We start from the raw sequence: 17365 nt of genomic DNA on the forward strand, positions 1-17365 counted from the left end.
CGGTTACATGGCCAATTCAGAGACGGGTCAGGGATGAAGGAAAAATCAGCCTGGAGGATCTTGAATTGGAGATAAGCAGAGCAACAGAAGAGAGGAAGAGAAGCACTGTTTCCTGATGCCAGGCTCAATGATCTGCCCTTACTATGCCGCAGGCGGACAGGAGAAACGGCTGAGTATTCACAATTGCAATAACCAGTCGTGGAGTTGGACATGGAACTGACTGGAATGCAACACAAGGATGGCTTATCCAATGTGAATAACACGTAGGAGAACTGGCTGAAGACATGGAGAGGCCAGTCCATTGCATCTTCAGATACCCCGGAGAAGCTACCAGAAGTCTTAGCCCAAGAGCATTTAGATGCTTTACCTGTAATGAATGAGAAACTGAAGATAAAACAACTGCTCTGGAAGAGTAAATGCAACTGTGGAGTAAGAAGCTTTCGAACGATTCTGCCAAGGAAGAAAATGATCCATGGTGCAAGGCCAACACAGGGACCCAAGGGGACAGCTGCACAATGACAAAAAAAAGGCACTGCTTAAAGGAAGTGGAACCTCTACAGTACTGAGTAGCAAAAAGCACAACCTCCAGGGAATCTTTGCAAAGGAAGTGGTGACGTTGTTACAAAGGTGGGAAGAGAGGCCAGCTGCAAGCCAGGACGGAAACAGGTAAAGCTGACCAGCCACTGGAGCTGTCCCCATCCTTGGGGGACATGGTTAGGTAACTAAGTGTAGACCCAACTTACCTAACCCAAACTGGCAAACCCCAGGCCAAGAGAGGACATTAGACTGGGCGCTGGAAAGTAGGTCTGCTGTAAGAGATACTATGGCTACAAGTTCTAACGCCAGGCTGGCTTTAGCAGATGCCAATGCAGCAACCCCTGGCGGCTGTTTTTACTGGACTGTACAAGCCAGGCCCAGCGGTTGGTGATGAGGCTGCGGGAAGATTCCTCCCTAGGTCAGTCTGTGCACCTACACAAGACGCATTTTCAATTCCACATTTTTATCAACAGGTGGCACTAGCCATTTACACATTGGTTACGATTTCACAATGGAACCGTCACCCCCTTGCTTTCCCCCACTCTCCCCCTTCCAGTTCTGTCTGCAAAGGATCCCTCACCACCACCGTAGGCAGCATCCAACCCCTCCTCCGCCGGGCCCTCAAGCATTTGCTACACCATCAGCAGAAGCAGTAATGACGCAGGGTCTGGGCTTCAGCAGAGAGGTGCCCCAGGGTCTCCTACTCCACCTGCAGCCTCCACTCGTGGTGCTGAACATACAGCCGGGAGCTAAGCACACAGCGCATTCCTTCCCCAGCACGGTGTGTAAGCTCACTCCCAGCGTGGAGCCCACGGAGGGGCTGGCGAGGATTCTGAGCCTGAATGCCCTCCACTTGGCATTAGTGAATTTGAACAAATTTTATTTTTCATTTTCCCCGTCTGAAAAAATTTCAAATTAAACACAGAAAAAGCAGCAGAGACAAGTGCGGCAAACCCCATTTCCCCTTTGCGAAGATCTGTGGGAGGGCAGGCAGACGGCTCGCCACATTCGGTCACACCATACCCTACTCTCCGTCAGCAACGGCACCCAGACACAAACGCGCAGTGCGTGAAGCCGTTGGGTATCGTTAGCCTCACGCGCGCACGCTTGTAATTCAACATGTCTAGCCGCGCTTGTGAGGTCGCCTTTGACAGCACTGCTGAACCAGTTCATCCTCCGCTGGTGTTAAGCCGTCACAGCTCCTTGCTGGGGTCACTGTGCGGCTCCAAACTCAGTATTTACTCTACAATCCTTATGAGAACAGAGCTGCTGCCTTTAAATGTAATGGCCTGGCTGTCATGTATTTAAAATCTTGCCGTCTATAATGCTGTTGGTCCACACACAGCCTGTAAAAACCTGACATTTACAAGCTTTGGGGGTGATACAAGCACACTCCATACTTCCAGGTCAATTCTCCCAATGGACACCTGGCATATCCAAGCAGCCATCTGGACGTCTGGGATGGGTGATCAGTAAAGATTCCTAGCAGAGCTCTAGCTGGGGGATGCAGCCCAGATCCCAGCTACACCAACGTGGCCTAACCCGCAGAGAACGGGGCTCCGTAATGGAACACACAGCAAACCCTTCGCTCAGGCAGCCCTAGCAGCTGCTCCTTAGAGGTTAGTCCCAGGGGCTCATCCAAACCTGGTGATTTCCAACTCCCTCTGCTTTTCCAGCCTCTAACCACAGCGAGGTGCTCTCCATGCCCGAAGGCTGGCTGTTCCAGGGCTGGAGGTGCATTCGCAGCCTAGCCCACTGACATGAGGAACAAGGCAATGTCTCCCACTGCACTAGCCTGGCCCTTCACAGGGTCAGCAAAGGACCAGCCCCGGGCTCTTGAAGGGGCAGAACTGGTGAAGCCCAGAGATCCTTCAGTTCCCAGGATGAAGCCTAAAGTGACTGTTGGGGGGGGGGGGGGAATAACAGAGCTTGGGCTGTGGGGAATAAATACATGAATGCCTTGGCTGAGGTGGAAGAGACCTTTTTAATGAATGGGATCCAAATAAACACCTTGAGCTGCCCTCTGGGGAAGAGCTCAGGTCACTAGCACTGGAGATAAATACTGGATGTTCATGTGTGGGGACGGGTATAGATCTTTTTTACTTAAGAAAATAAGAAGCTGTCACCCAGGTGGATGAGCTTTATCACTAAATTAGCAGAAACCAGCTCAGCACAAACTCTCCAGATATAAATACTGGTGGCTCAGTCAGAAAAAAATAAAGAGAAAGACCTAAATCGGAAGGCTCTACATTAGATTAACCAGCGAAATACTGAGTGCTGCTGCAGCCGCGGTGACGGTGGGGAGATGGGAGAGGTCTGCCAGCCGCTGCCCGGCTCCGCCAATGGCACGTGACGAGGACGCCTGGTGCGGAGGGACTGACTCAGTCAGCGCTCTGTCTCTTCCTGGGGCGGGGCGGGGGGGCCGGGCAGCAGGGAGGTCAGGCGAGGGAAGAGGCGGTGGTGGCAATGGAGGGTGAAGGGCAGCACTGGAGGACGTCACTCCATCTCCTCTGGTGGCTAGTGCAAACAGTCGTCAACTCTGGCAAAGGAGCAGGAACCCAAGCCCACACGAGCCATGAGCCGCAAACACTCGGAGGCCTGGCCCAGGGCAAGCATCAGCGGGGGCTGCTTTGGCAGGTTCTGAGATTCTGTGGGGAAGAGAGAAGAAAGCGCCTCAGAATGGAAGGCTGAGCACGGCACCTTGCCAGAGCGGCCTACCTAAGTGCTCCCTCGACAGCAAGCAGAGCACAGGCTGGGCAGCTGCTACAAAGAGCTGCCGAGCTGCTCACGCTGTCCCTGCCAGGGTGCTGTCCCTGCACAGATTCACTCCCACATTCGCCGGACGCGCCCCCCAGCAGTGTAAGGCAGCAGGACCTTTGGGAAGCAGTGCTGCGTGGGCCAACAAGCAACCACTGGTGCTGCCAGTCTGAGTCCAAGGGAGACTACGGGGCTGCGCAGCCCATTCCAGCCACTGAACCCCTGAGACCCAGGAGAGCAGAACACAGAGGCAGAAGCAAGGTGGGATGCTAGTTAGTGACCTTCTCCAAGGTGGCCGCTGTCTGCTCCCACTCATGGGCGTCTAGCCTGCAGTACAAGCCCCCTCGGGCATAGCCATGGATCTGGAGTCCTTCATTTTCTCAAGTGTCCTCTCCAGTTTTATGTTGCTCATCTCTCTGGAGGGGAAATACTTCAGCCAGCTCTGTGCCTCTGCTGAGACCTCAGCCAGGCGTACCAGCAAAGGAGGACGCTTGGTGCTACCAGCCTAGTAAAGGTGTCAGAAGGATCACAGGATGCACACAGCATGTCTGGGGACAAGTCCCTCAGGCCACATCCTTCAGCAACTGCTCATCTCCTCCAGTGGGCGAGCAAACAGGGCAAGCACCTTGCCCTGCTGCTGATACTGAGGCAGCCCCATGTGGCTGTCAGCAGCCTGATCCCCAGAGACTTTCCTTCCCCGAATTCCACCTCCTCCATGTGTGTCTGACAGAGGGTGCAGAGAGGTACAGGGCTGGAGCCCTAACTCCCCTCTAGCTCGCTGCTCTCAGGTTACTGCTCGTCATGCTGCACTGGAGACCACAGCCACAGACCAGACTATCAACGTATGGGGCCTTCCTAGGACCAGAGCATGGCTCTGTGAGACAGAGGAGCTGGATCGCGCATGGAGCTTGGCCAGCAGGGGAAAGACTGACCTGAGCTGAAACTGAGCCCCACCAGGGAATGGGGAAGAGGGAGAGAGTTTGGGGATCAAGCTCCAACCCCTGCTCCCCGTCCTCAGAGTCTAATTCCCACCCTCCTTTCTCTGCCACAAAGGCCTTGAGGGAGCCGGCTCTGCCACCGCCTCCTCCCTGATGGTACCGGCAGGTGGAGTGCTGGGAGCGGGCGAGTCCCCTGCCCTCAGTGCTGACGTCACAACAGTCCCTGCTGGCAGCACTGCTCAGTCCCTTCCGCCCTGCTGGGTGTACAGGGAGCTGGGCCAGGCACCCGGCCTCCCTGAGGCCCTGGCAGAACGGGCCCGTTTTCTGGTTTTCAAAATTGTGACTAAAAGAATCAAAAAGTGGCTTTTCAAGCCTCCGGCCAAGACCAGTGGGGAACGAGGGAGCAGGGTGGGTGAGTCACCACGGGACCCTGTGTAGTGATCAGCCTTCTCGGAGAGCCCAGGCTGATGACGTGGCTGTCAGCCAGAGTAACCATCCCTCCCTTGACCCTTTGCCATGACGTCAGAGGAAGCCAGGCTGCAAGGGGTCCTGTTGCTGTACAGGCCCTATCCTGCCTGCAAACAAGCTTCATTACCATAGAAAGTTTCTGCGCCAACGAGCCCTGGGAATTGGCCAGTTGCTGTCTGGACAGGCTCCACCCTGGGCCAGAGGCTGAGAGGCCCAAACCTACTTTTTCTGGGCTGACTTCCCTCGCTTGGGACTCTTCAGAAGCGAAGCAAGAGCCTGCTATTGATCCTCAGGCAGATCAGGGCTCTGGAGTACAAGGCCACCTTCCTGAGGAAAGCCTGGAGCAGCTGTGTCTATGGGGCATGCGCAAGGTGTGAAGGCCTCATGCAGGGAGTGCTGGGCTGGGGAAGGGGCCTTCAGAGGCCAATTAGACAGCAGGTGCTGGCACCCAACTGTGGATGCAGAGGGGCCCCAGAACTCTGGGGCCAAGACCAGACCCAACTCCTCAATTGCCCAGCTGCACAGGTGGCCAGCAGCTTGGGAACACAACGAGAACTAATCAGCTGGAGGAGACCCCATGACAGATCTCTGTGCATGCAGCAAGGTCACTTCACATCCAGCTACCCTCAGATTGGAAAGGGCAGCCCTGGCTGGGCTGCACGGCCCGTTTATAATCTTGGCTACAGGCAGGCGAAGGGAGAGGGAATGGCTTTTGAGAAGGCTCAGGAACCCTCTCTCGGGGAAGAAAGCTCATTTAAATGCTTGAAACTCCGGCTGTTCAATGAAAACCCCCAAAGCAATCACAAGTCTGCCCTCTTCAGACTCCAGCCACAGGCCCTCAGGTGAGGACAAGCACCACTGAAATGAATTCTACTGATGGGATGGTGAAACACACTTCCCCTGACAGTGGGGTCAGCTACAGACCCGAGGGGTGTGACGGCCAATCCCTGCACTGAAAGGACCTCAGAGGAGAGAGCTGATGTCCGCTGATGGGGCAGGGTGAGAGGGGGAATGCACTGGAGGCGGCTTAGCTCCTCGCAGCGAAGGTGGAAATTCCTGACGGGAACCCTCAGAGGAGTGTTGGGACAGGCGACTGGGTGCGAGCCAGGAGGGGAACAGAGCAGCAGCAGCAGCTGTGTGCTGGCCAGGGAATGGGGTTAAAGCTGTGGGTATCTGGCTTCCCTTCTCCCCTTCCCCAGTCACCCCAGCTGTCACTGTCCCAGGCCACAACCCCTCGGAGCAATCGGCAGGAACAAGGGGAGCTCCAGGCACACATTTCGGAGGGCCCCCTCACATCCCAAGCACCTGCCCCGGGGCGACTGTGGTTGCGGCAGAGGTGTCGTGGCCCCTGCCTTACCCAATATAGCACTATTGAGAGCAGCACACACAGGTTCCCTCTGGATTGGATCCAGCTGCTGCCCAACAGGGCAGTTCCAGGGGTCAGAGTATGCCAGCAGGCTGAAAGCGTCCTGGGGACGGAAGAGAGACACGGGCAGTAAGGCGAGCAGCAATGCAGAAAAAGGGGAGGGACTAACAGTCAACCAGGGCATGTTCCCTCAGCCAGGTAGCAGGCATCTGCCAACAAGAATGCCCCAGCTCCGGCAGCAAATGAGGGCAGCTGGGCAAGGGGCTGCTGAGTGAGACACGCACCTCTCACTCCTGGCTGAGGTGCCAGCAGCGGAGGCAGACATGCACCTCCCCCCAGTGCAGAATGAACATTGGCTTGTGGGAGCTGGCCACAGGCGCCCTGTGTTATTGAGGGCCACTGCTGGTGCTAGCGCTGTTCCCACCCCTCTCCACCTGCACAGCCCCCGGCCTCCCAGTACCCGGCAGGAAAAACCCCAGCTCTGGTCCATGTGGCGGGTGCTGCTGTGAGCCCGGCCAGAGGCACACCCTCACCTGCAGCATCTTCTTGTGCGTCGTGTTCTTCCCGTACTCTCTGCAGAGCTGCTCGCTCAGAGTCTGCAGCTCCCGCCCAAACTGGATCATTCGCTCTGTGGCAGCATGGTTCCCCCCGCAGAGCTGTCTCTGGGGGCAGCCGTCTTCTGAAAAAAGGCCAGAGGGGAAGAGAAATGACTGCCCTGCAGGCAGGCAACTCCTGGTGCTCAGCCCTGCTTCAGGTCCACAAAGTCCTTCCCCGAGGCCCACCCTCACTCTAATGTTCCCCTGGTGGGGCTGCTTTAAGGGCAGCCTGGCAGAGCAGACACCCACTGCTGTTCTTTGCGCCCTGAGCCCGGTGTCCAGCTGTCTGCCAGCAGGCAGTGGGTGTCTGTGTGGGGTGCACACAGGCATGATACTGTCCAGGATCTGCCCTGGATGAACAGGAAGGCAGCATTAACAGCTCATCAAGTCTCATGACCAAGCCACACAGGGGTCCACACTGCGACTGCGCTGTGTTATCACCTTTGTGGTGAGTGTGGAAATGTAGCCCTGGAGGAGGGGCTGCACTGACAACCCCCTCTCCCCGCAAACAGTTAGAGCCTCCCCACAAGTTGCTGCCCCTCTGAGTCTGGACCTGCAGGGATGCCCGACTCCCAAGAGGAGGGCTGGCTGTCACTTTCCATCCTGGGCCCCCTCTGCTGAGGCTGCCAAGGAGGAGGGCAATCCACGCCAGTCTAGGTGGTTTTTGTATGGTGACCACTTGACAACCAGGAAACAGAGTGAGACCTTCACAGCCTCATCTCATCTCACAAGGCATGTCACCACAGTGACTAGACACCGGTGGTGACTAGACTTTGCCAGGTGACTCGGGCAGTGGGGCTGTTTCATTGCTGTGTAGACTTCTGGGCTCAGGCTGGAGCCCGAGCTCTGGGACCCTCCCACCTCGCAGGGTCCTAGAGCCTGGATGGCTACACAACAGTGGAACAGCCCAAGTTGGCTGGTCCGGGCCAGCTGCGGGTGTCTAGCTGCTGTGTAGACCACCCAGAGAGGCCACAGAACCAGCAACAGAGGATGGCAACTCTCTGTACTGTTCTGAGCTGGATGTTACTGCTGACCAGGCTCTGGCCTCCACTGCCCCATCACCAGCCAGCTGATTAGCCCTCTGCATCCCGCACCTCAGGAGTTCCAGGGCAGTAGGATCCCCCAGGGTGAAGGTCTAACACACGTCATCTTTACTGGCAGTTTGCACACAGGATGCCCTGAAAAATTAGGCCTTTTGTTTGACTCCCCTGTAAAGGGAGCCCCACCCCATGTATCAAGTCAGTGAGCAAACTCAGCTGCCCAGCCCTGTCTAAATCAGTATTAAGCACCTGGCCCCCAAAAAAGTCTAGATTAGTTCAATTCCCAGATGGTTTCTCCCCCCCGCCCCAGATCAGAGATCCCGAGAATCTCATGCCTGCACCCTGGGCTGAGGAACAGACCCACAGGGCAATGCCCAACCCTGATCCAGTCCCAGACAGAGCTAATACATGTGTCAGCAGTGCCATTCCCCCGCTAACTTTTTGTGAGGGAGAGGAGAGCACTCCTTCCTTCCAGGGCCCTACCCATGCTGGACTCATCCGTCTGGAGGATCTCTTCATGTTTGTAGGTGCCATTCATTATCCTGGTGGAGGAGTTTTCAAGGACTCCATTGGGGTAATGCTCAGCCTCCATCTCCATCTCACTGTCACTGGGGTGCAAAAGGAAAAGAAAAGCCTGAGGGCTTAGAAAGGGCAGAAACATTCCCCAAAGGGAAAGTCCTACAGAAGGAAGCGTGCCCAATGGCCGACCAGTAGGCTGCCAGGGCTAGACACCCAGTAGCCCACAGGAGACAAGAAAACAATCCAGCAGGGCAAAACCAGGTTCAGAACAACGAAGGCCTCTATCTATAAAGTGCGGTTCGAACCCAAGGGGGTCCCGGAGGAGGGAAGGAGGGAAGTACTTAATTTAACATTTCAAATTGCAGCCACTTCTGGGGTGGAGAACAGCAGCCAAGCAACACACAACACTCTACACAATACAGGGGAAATTTTAGCCAAGAGCACTGAGGCAAACCATCAGCCCTAGACAAAGTGTCCCTCAGGTTCTTTAATATCCACGCAGAGCAGACAGGGCCACGGTTTCAAGACCTCTACACAGCAAATTGCAGGAGACCTCCACTGCTCTAACTCAGAAGGCTGAAAGGATGAGATGATCCACCAGGACTTGAACTCAAAAGTTCAAAGATTCTCTGTGTTTCAGATCTACGCCGTCCCCGCTGGCATAGAGCTGTCATTACCTAGCGTTTGTGCAGACGATTTGTAGGACTCCAGTATATGATGTCTCTCACTCGGTTATGAGCTGTACAACCATGTGGAGTTCAGAGTGGAAGCTAGAGGCTTCCCTGACCATGGTATTTAGCAATCCACTTAGTGAGTCTGAATGTCAGCTGGCAGTTGCTGAGGACCCCTCATTAATCACAAAGATCTCTGCCCCAACATGTCCTAGGGAGCCCCGCAGCAGCCACCAAAACAGCTAAGCAGAGAGGAAACTCAGCTCTCACACTTGGTCAGCATATTTGACAGAACAAGGAGCAATGGTCTCAAGTTACAGTGGGGGAGGTTTAGGTTGGATATTAGGAAAAACTTTTTCACTAGGAGGGTAGTGAAGCACTGGAATGGGTTACCTAAGGAGATGGTGGAATCTCCTTCCTCAGAGGTTTTTAAGGACAGGCTTGACAAAGGCCTGGCTGGGACGATTTAGTTGGGGATTGGTCCTGCTTTGAGCAGGGGGTTGGACTAGATGACCTCCTGAGGTCCCTTCCAACCCTGATAGTCTATGTCTATTTCAAACCCCAATAAATGCAGCAATAATGACCTTCCAGGCTTGAAACCCCCCGTGACTCAATGGAGATGCCTGTAATTCACAGGGCCCTTTGGCCCGATGGCACCAGCATCTAATGAACTGGTCCAGTGAACAGAATGTGACCCCATGCAAAAGGGACACGTCTAAGTGACAAGGGTCTGGGCTGCCGTGCAGAAGACTCAGGTCTGCTTCCTGCACCCAGCTCAGTCTTTTATTCCCCGCGGGAGCACACAGATTCCTGGAGGAAGGAGGCTCTTGTGCTGTCCATAAGCAAACCCTTCGGCTGAGAGTGCAGGAGCATGCGTGGCAGGGCTGCTGCTTTTTAGACTACCTTTTGGGACAGTCACAGCATCACCCTGGCAGGATATCTGCCCCAAAGGCATTTGGGGACTGTTTACTCAAGGCTATCCTGCTTCTCCTACCGGAACGGGCAGCATCAATTCAGCCCCAAGGTGGGAGGGAGAGTGTGGAAGACGACCTGCCATTGGCTGCTCAGCAGTGATGCCTATAGCTACTCATGGTTACCCCAGTGATGGAAAGAGCGCTGACCGAATGGCTGATGAGGTGCTCAGAAAGCAGGCTAAGCCCCTGCCTGCCCAGGCGTGGGAAAGGCACAGCAAGGAATACCTGGTCTCCTGGTTACTTGTACTGCTATGCTGCTGGGATTTGGTGGAGTCTGTTGAATTGGACTCAGAGTAGTTCACCGACGAAGGAGAGGAAGAGGAGGAAGAGGACGACGATGAACTCAGTGCTGGGTATTTACTGTGGCTTTGTTTGCTTTTTGTGGATGTGACTCCGTTGCTACAGCTTGGGCTGTCTGCTCCTGAAAGCCAAGGAGAGAGGTGTCAGAGGGGAGGGGCTAGGCAATTCTGGGCTGAAGTCAGCAGCAGGAGACATTGCTTGTGCTCCTTTCACTGAGGAGCAGGCCCCAGGGGAGGGAAATAGGGGCAGGCTGCAATTCACAAAATACTAGAGCTCCTTTTTACATTGAGCAACAGTGTTAGGAAAACACAAGCAAACCCCAAATGAGCAGCAGCGCCCACTCGCAACACCTGTGCTTCAGTGATTGTGAGAAACAATCCAGCGGATAAGATCCGCCCCAACCAGCTCAGACACCTGAGGGACCGAGGATCCCAAAGAGAAGCACATGAGACAAGCAGAAGTTTGTCTTCGTTGAAACCAGAATTCTCATCCCTCTAACACACCTGGGGAAGAAATCTAGATGTTCAGTGCACTGGTAAAAAACTAGGCCAAAATCCACCTGCTGCAAGAGAATTAAAGCTGAAGAAGCTTTAAAAACCTCCCCCAAACTGCAAACTCCACTTCATAGGATGACACATGGTATAATGGGACATAGGCAACTCAACACCAACCTGCCACGTGACACTTGTTTATAATTTACTGACATCTTAAAATGACTAATCTGATTCTCCTCACTTGGAAGTTACAGGAGCAAGCGAAAGGAGATGTAGGCCCACAACACTATCACCATGTGCCTGGTACCACAGATGACAGCACTGATTACATATGCAGAGCCTCATCTGCCACTAACCAATTGTATTATATATACATGCACAGACATGACTGTCAAAACATCAGACTGGCTCTGCAACATATCCTACAGACTCACAAGTGAGGACAATACATGCCTGCCACTTCACGTGTGCATTCATAATGTGACAGCAAAATGCATCACAGGCTGACGATACGGCCGTGCGTTGCTGAGTTGGTGTCAGCTCACTGACGTGTGCACTGAAGGGGCCAACGTTGTTCTGAAAGCCAATCTGTGCACTGACAGGATCAAGCGCTGCGACAGCAGCATGTTCATGTGTGTGGACCGGGACAAGGCCGGAGGTGAAGTCTGTCTTAACTCAATGTTCATTGAGTTTATTATGTAGGAATTTCCTAGTTGCAAAAATCCATTACCACAGAGACACTCAGATTCTAAGGCCAGAAGGGACGGTTCTGATCAGCCACCCAACCTCCTGGATAACACAGGCCAGAGAATTTCAACCTGGGATTACTGCACTGAGTCCACATCCTGTGGTTGAGTTAGCTATTTTTCAGAAAGACGTCCAGTCTCAAGACAAACAGGGGCTGAGGCCCCAGGCTGGAAACATGGCTGAAGGGAGTGGGGCTATGGAGCTGCTCAGCTAATCGTCTCCCCTCCATTTAAGCCTTTGCATGCCCAGCAGAGACCGTTTTTATGTATGCTCCAGCTCTCTCCTTCTAGCACCCTCAGCTTTTCACATGGAGCAGCTCTGACTGTCAGGTGGAGACAGCTTGAGTGTCAGCAAGGGACTTCTCCACTGGGAATGTAAAGCTTCAAACAAAGCAGCTCTGGCTCCCTGGCCCACTCCGTCCATCTCCACCCTCTGCTTTGATCTTAGGCAAGCACTTTATGCCCCTCGCTCTTACTTGTTTTGCTTGTAAACTGTAAGTCCTTAATTCCTAGACAGGTTTCAGAGTAACAGCCGTGTTAGTCTGTATTCGCAAAAAGAAAAGGAGTACTTGTGGCACCTTAGAGACTAACCAATTTATTTGAGCATGAGCTTTCGTGAGCTGGCTCACGAAAGCTCATGCTCAAATAAATTGGTTAGTCTCTAAGGTGCCACAAGTACTCCTTTTCTTTTTGCGAATTCCTAGACACACATTTTAACACATTGTTGTTACACATGAAAAGCCTGTAGCAAAGTGTATTCATCTCACTTCTTTGCTTAGCCTGGCTTCCAAATAGAAAACGGGATGGGGTACTGGAGAGGAGAAAGCAGTGGTGAGTGCACTGGACACCTTGAAGGAGGGGGAGGTTCTCCTGGAGACTTTAGGAAGTCCATAGGAGAGCGGTTATCCCTTGTGGGCCCTGCGGTCGAAGAGACAAGCTGTGCGAGCCAGGCCTTTGCTTATATAGCTCTGCCCGAGGACTGTTCTGTGAGGCAGTCCTTTTGAAAAATATTCTGTCAGCTTCCACATAGCAACTTCTGCGAAAGGCAGTTGTACAACCTAGTCTCTGTTAAAATCATTGATTCAAAATCAACAGTATGCCATTTCTGTCAGAAAGATCACCTCCAGTAACCGTAAATCTTTCCTGCTGGGGTTAGGAGGACAGACGTCTTTCAAAGAGCAAAGGACAGACCCCCCAGCAGGTTGTGTACAAAGCGACCCACCCCCAAGACCTGACCTGCTTCACGTGGAGACGGACAGAAAAGCACTTACCGGTGCTGTGAACGTGCGAGTTGTTCGATCCGTGTCTGGGGCTTAGGCTGGGGGATGCTGGGTAACTGTCCTGTGACTTGGGGCTGCGGGTACTGAAACACCGCACTTCGCTGTCTGTTCCATTCACCATCTCCACAAACTGTCGGCACCTGTGTCAGACAAGGGCGGAGACACCGAGGAGGAAGGGGAGGGTGATGTGAATTAGATTCAGTGCTGGTGCTTTTCTAGTGATTGCTATCATACGTCCCAGAGCAGCAGCAAACTGGGATCAACCAAAGCTTAGGAGGGGTCCTAGCTCTGAAGAGGGCATCTCAAGTCTCCCCGTGTCTTCAAGTTGGGAATGCTGGAGTAGGAAGGGAGTTTTGATACTGCTGCCTAGAAACAGATGCTAATGAACCTGGAGACCTGTACAAGGATGGACAAAAGATGATACATAAACAAGACCATTTCAAGAGCAGATACCTACACTGTAGCTTCCAGCCCAGTATTAGCCGATTAAGTGTGTTCTACATGTAACTGACAAGATGCTGCATCTCAGCTTGGATCAGCCAAGGCAACAGATCACACTCTGAGACATGGACAGAGACCATATTACAGTATCAACAGCACTGGCTACGAAAGCACAAGATACCACAGGATTGGGGGTGAGGGGGCAGGGGGAGGGGGATGAGGCACGGATTCCAAACAGCGGGAGCAATTATGACATTCTACTCCTGGGGCAAGGTAACTGAGTGCTCAGACACTATTCCTGCTAGTTAACCAGCTGTTTAAATGTCTGCACTGATCTGAACCCACCAGAATTCACACAGGGAGTGCAAGCCAAGGAACTGGGGGTATATCGCACTGCATGGCTAATGTTCCTCGCATCACAGGTATTCTCTCTAAGCCCAAGGGTGAAAAGGTGATTTCCACTGTGCTGTCCATGGCAACAAATGGTTACCATAGAGCGTGCACCAAACTTCGCACCTCCCACACCGTCCAACCAACCTATGCTGGGGGCCACTACAAAAGAGAAGACAATATAAGGTAAAAACACTCATCTACAGAGAAAGGCTGGCAAAGGCCTAGCTCTCCACTCCGCTCTACTGGGAGCTGACAGATGCTCCATATCCTAGGGTAAGCAGAGAGTAAGAGGACACATGAACCAGCCCTGAATAACTCAGGACACCAACACACACACACACACACACCAATTCCTACTTTCCCTTTGTCTCTGCTTTAACTCCACCTTTTTCCACACCAGCTTCTTTCTAAGAATCCCCACAGCCGCGCCCACACTTCTCAGCAGGCTGTAAGTGGGGATGAACCGAACTTTACCACGTTCATGTTGCGTGAACAACAGGACGGACTGGGAAGACCAAAGGCAGTGGTAATACACCGGGGTAGGAATCTGCACCACTTCCACATGGCCGCAGGGCTTTCCCCAGACCTGGCATTTTGCTCAGGTGGAGGGGATCTCTGTGGGGCAGGCAGAACGGGTCAGGCCAGCAAGGTGCCTAGTTCGCCCCTCTGTAGTTGATAGGACATGGCAAAGCCTGACCAGCAACAGCCACGGATCCTGAGCAGTGCTAACAAGGGTAGCCAGCGTTCCTTCCTACCTTGCTCACAGGGTAACCGCTCTTAACAGCGGCGTCAATCTGCCTGAATTAAGAACTATGTTGGTTCCTAACACAGTGAGGCCTGTGGACTGCCTGGTTCGGCTCTGTAGACTTTCCAGTGGCATCTCCCAGCACAAAGCTAAACATACTTACTTTAACATGAAGAGCAGGTTAGGGTTGTGTTCTAGGAGGCCAGGGTAGAGCTGCTGCGTGGCCTCTATTGCCTCTCCCACTCTGCCTGCTAAGACTAGCTTCTGTATTCCTGAAAGCAAGAGGAGATCTATTGGCACCAAGGAAAGCCCAGTGACAGCAGGTACTGTGCTCACTGAGATGACACACGGAGCCCCCACAGATCCCTCATGCCCCCAGAGACACATCTCCAATGGTCACCCGCCAAGAGTCTAGGTAGAGCTGAGCTTATGCCATTTGTGCACTGAAAGAAAGCCTGAGAGGACAGGCAGGGGATTTGTTGATACCTCAGAAATATCAGGAGTTGCTGGAGAACCAGTGGGAGATACAAGGGATGTGCATTGTGTGCCTGTAACTTCCTAAGGGAAGGGGTGGGGTGCTAAGCCTTAACCAAAGGCTTCTTTTATTCAGAACATTAGCAAGCTACTGAAGTTAAGCAGGGAATGGCAGCCTGGTCAGGGCCCATCAGGCTGCTGGGGGAAACAAGGGCCTGGACCATTCTGGGTTCTCTCTACAGAGGCACAATCCCAAATCAGCTGCACACCAAGATCTCAGGAAGCTGGTTCCAGGAACAATGAAGACTGAACTGGTTCAAACCTGACAGTCTGGACGTTTTAAAAGATTCAGGGATACAAAGCAGGAGCGGAGGAATAGCTCAGTGGGCGGAGGGATAGCTCGGTGGTTTGAGTATTGGCCTGCTAAACCCAGAGTTGTAAGTTCAATCCTTGAGGGGGCCATATAGGGATCTGGGGCAGAAATTGGGGATTGGTCCTGCTTTGAGCAGGGGTTGGACTAGATGACCTCCTGAGGTCCCTTCCAACCCTGATATTCTGTGATTCTCTGAGCGCCAGGTCACCATGCTCGTGGTCACACACCAGCCAGCAGTTTCTTCACTGCCTTTCTTTCCCCCTCTCTTGCTTTTCTGGTTTGCAGGCTTTCACTGGTTTCTCTCTGCCTTTGATGCTTCTCCTCCTTCGATTCTATTTCTGTCTCCCTATCTGTGTTGTTCCTCTCTTGATTTGCCTGTATCTTACAGAGCCCATTTTAATCGGTCTCAGTTTCACCGGGACACAGAGACATCTCCTTCTCTAACACACTTCCTGTTTAGTCTCCTTTCCCACAGATGACTGTGGCACTCCTACCCCACATCAGATATCCCCATCAGGTTGGGCAGATAACCCACGTACTAATAAAATCAATGAAATCAAAGCAGCTTGAAATCTACAAAAAGCTCTCCTGCTTTGCAGCCTCTTCCCTCTCTCATCAAAGTGACAGCAGGGCAGAGTGCTGTCCATTTCAAACTGTTTCTGCTTTGCTGCTCTAGGTGTGGCCTGTCAGCAGAGAAGTGGACAGTCATAATCCTTGCATGGGCATTGTGGAGGGAGGTGCAGCGCTGGGCAGCAACTGCAGGTCATCCCAGGCTGCTGGGCAGAGGATTCTTCCAGCCTGAACACGCATTGAGTGTGTATAAGAAATGTGTGTTCCAGACAACTACAGAGGAATGTAACATAGGTGTGACATGACATAATAGCCGCGTGGGAGACAGATCACAAGGAGGAAGGAGGCACATGCAGCAGAGGACAGAACAGCAGAGCATCAGGGGATGAAAATGGAAATCAGCCAGGAGAAGATGGAAAAAGATGCGAGACTGGACCCAATGCTCTGCGATTCTGTAAAAAAAAAAAAAAAAAATCAGGGGGATTCTAAAGACTGCATTCCAACTGCTCTCCAAGTCCTTAATAATCCAGTTCCCTGGATCCAGGGAGGGTTCTCTTCAAAGACGTATTTTTCCACGAGCAAGTTCATTAGAATGGTTCAAAGAAAACAAAGCAGCACATTTCATGCCTGTGGAAGCTGGTGGCCTGGACATTAAGAGGTGAAGGGGGGGGGAAGGATAGCTCAGTGGTTTGAGCAGTGGCCTGCTAAACCCAGGGTTGAGAGTTCAATCCTTGAGGGGGCCATTTAGGGATCTGGGGCAAAAATTGGGGATTGGCCCTGCTTTGAGCAGGGGGTTGGACTAGATGACCTCCTGAGGTCCCTTCCAACCCTGATATTCTATGATTCTATTAGCTGATGTAGCAGGCAAAGCAGACAGGTGTGGTGCATTGCTCTCTATACAGCTCTGCTCACTGCAAAGCCCTTCAGAAGCAGAAAACATGAAATGAATTTGACCAGGGTTTGGCTTGATTCCTTTGTAATGGGTGCCACAGTAAAACCAGGCAGATGCATTAAGGCCTCTACGGCCCCAGCCCTTAGAATCAAGTTAACGAGACTGCTGCCAGCAGGAATCTAAAGCCCCAAATTAAAGATATCTCTGGGGTCTCAGTGCAAATGTTAGGGGAGATCAGCTCTTTAATAGTAAATGTAATCAGCTACATTGTTCCAGAACTGGGCCCCATCTCCAAGTACCTCCTGCCCTGGAGCAACTCTTATCCTGATGTGCCAAGCTGCTAGGCCATGAGTTTGCAAGGATAGGAGCCTAAGAGGTGAAGGAGAGAGATGGGAAGGGAAGGGCTGTGACTTGGAGATGGAACCTAAGGAAGAAGAGTGCTCTACGGAGTCTTACTTTGCCTGTTCTTTATGGAGGTCTGTTCTTCCTGGATTGTGGTTTCTGTCACTCTGGCAAAGGCCGTCGCTGTTGCACAGTACCCATGATGAACCAGGTAGGAAGACACCATACTAGGAAATAAGAAAATAAAAACAGCATGATATGCATCACTAAAGCAGAGGAACCACAGGAAGGAGGGGAGGGAAATCAACACAGGTGCTGTTGCAGTTTCAGCATCAGGGAAAGCTACTCAACTCAGCCCTGCTAGAACACAACCAGTGTCTTGTTCCTGGGGTCCAATCAGTGCTAACTGCAACATAAACCCTGTCCACTGGGAATTGGTCTGAGGCCCC

The 17365-nt window shown here is 52.7% G+C and overlaps 1 protein-coding gene across 4 annotated transcripts in view; it reads right to left on the reverse strand.

The window, feature by feature from the left end:
- Positions 1–2502: 2502 nt before the first annotated feature.
- The window catches only part of RANBP10 (RAN binding protein 10), a 162803-nt gene continuing 147940 nt past the window's right edge, over positions 2503–17365 (reverse strand). For 3 of the 4 annotated variants that reach the window (XM_084644753.1, XM_084644756.1, XM_084644755.1), the window contains 8 exons: positions 17031–17143; positions 14429–14537; positions 12678–12826; positions 10092–10287; positions 8186–8310; positions 6600–6745; positions 6058–6169; positions 2503–3185 (listed from right to left, as the gene is read on the reverse strand). In XM_084644753.1, coding sequence (XP_084500879.1) covers positions 3055–3185; positions 6058–6169; positions 6600–6745; positions 8186–8310; positions 10092–10287; positions 12678–12826; positions 14429–14537; positions 17031–17143 — 1081 coding nt within the window. In that variant the 3' untranslated portion in view covers positions 2503–3054. The remainder of the gene's footprint in view (positions 3186–6057; positions 6170–6599; positions 6746–8185; positions 8311–10091; positions 10288–12677; positions 12827–14428; positions 14538–17030; positions 17144–17365) is intronic. The other variant, XM_084644754.1, reaches the window with a different exon arrangement.

This window comes from Lepidochelys olivacea (genome assembly GCF_965140295.1).
Source record: "Lepidochelys olivacea isolate rLepOli2 genome assembly, chromosome: 12".
NCBI classification, from domain to species: domain Eukaryota; kingdom Metazoa; phylum Chordata; order Testudines; family Cheloniidae; genus Lepidochelys; species Lepidochelys olivacea.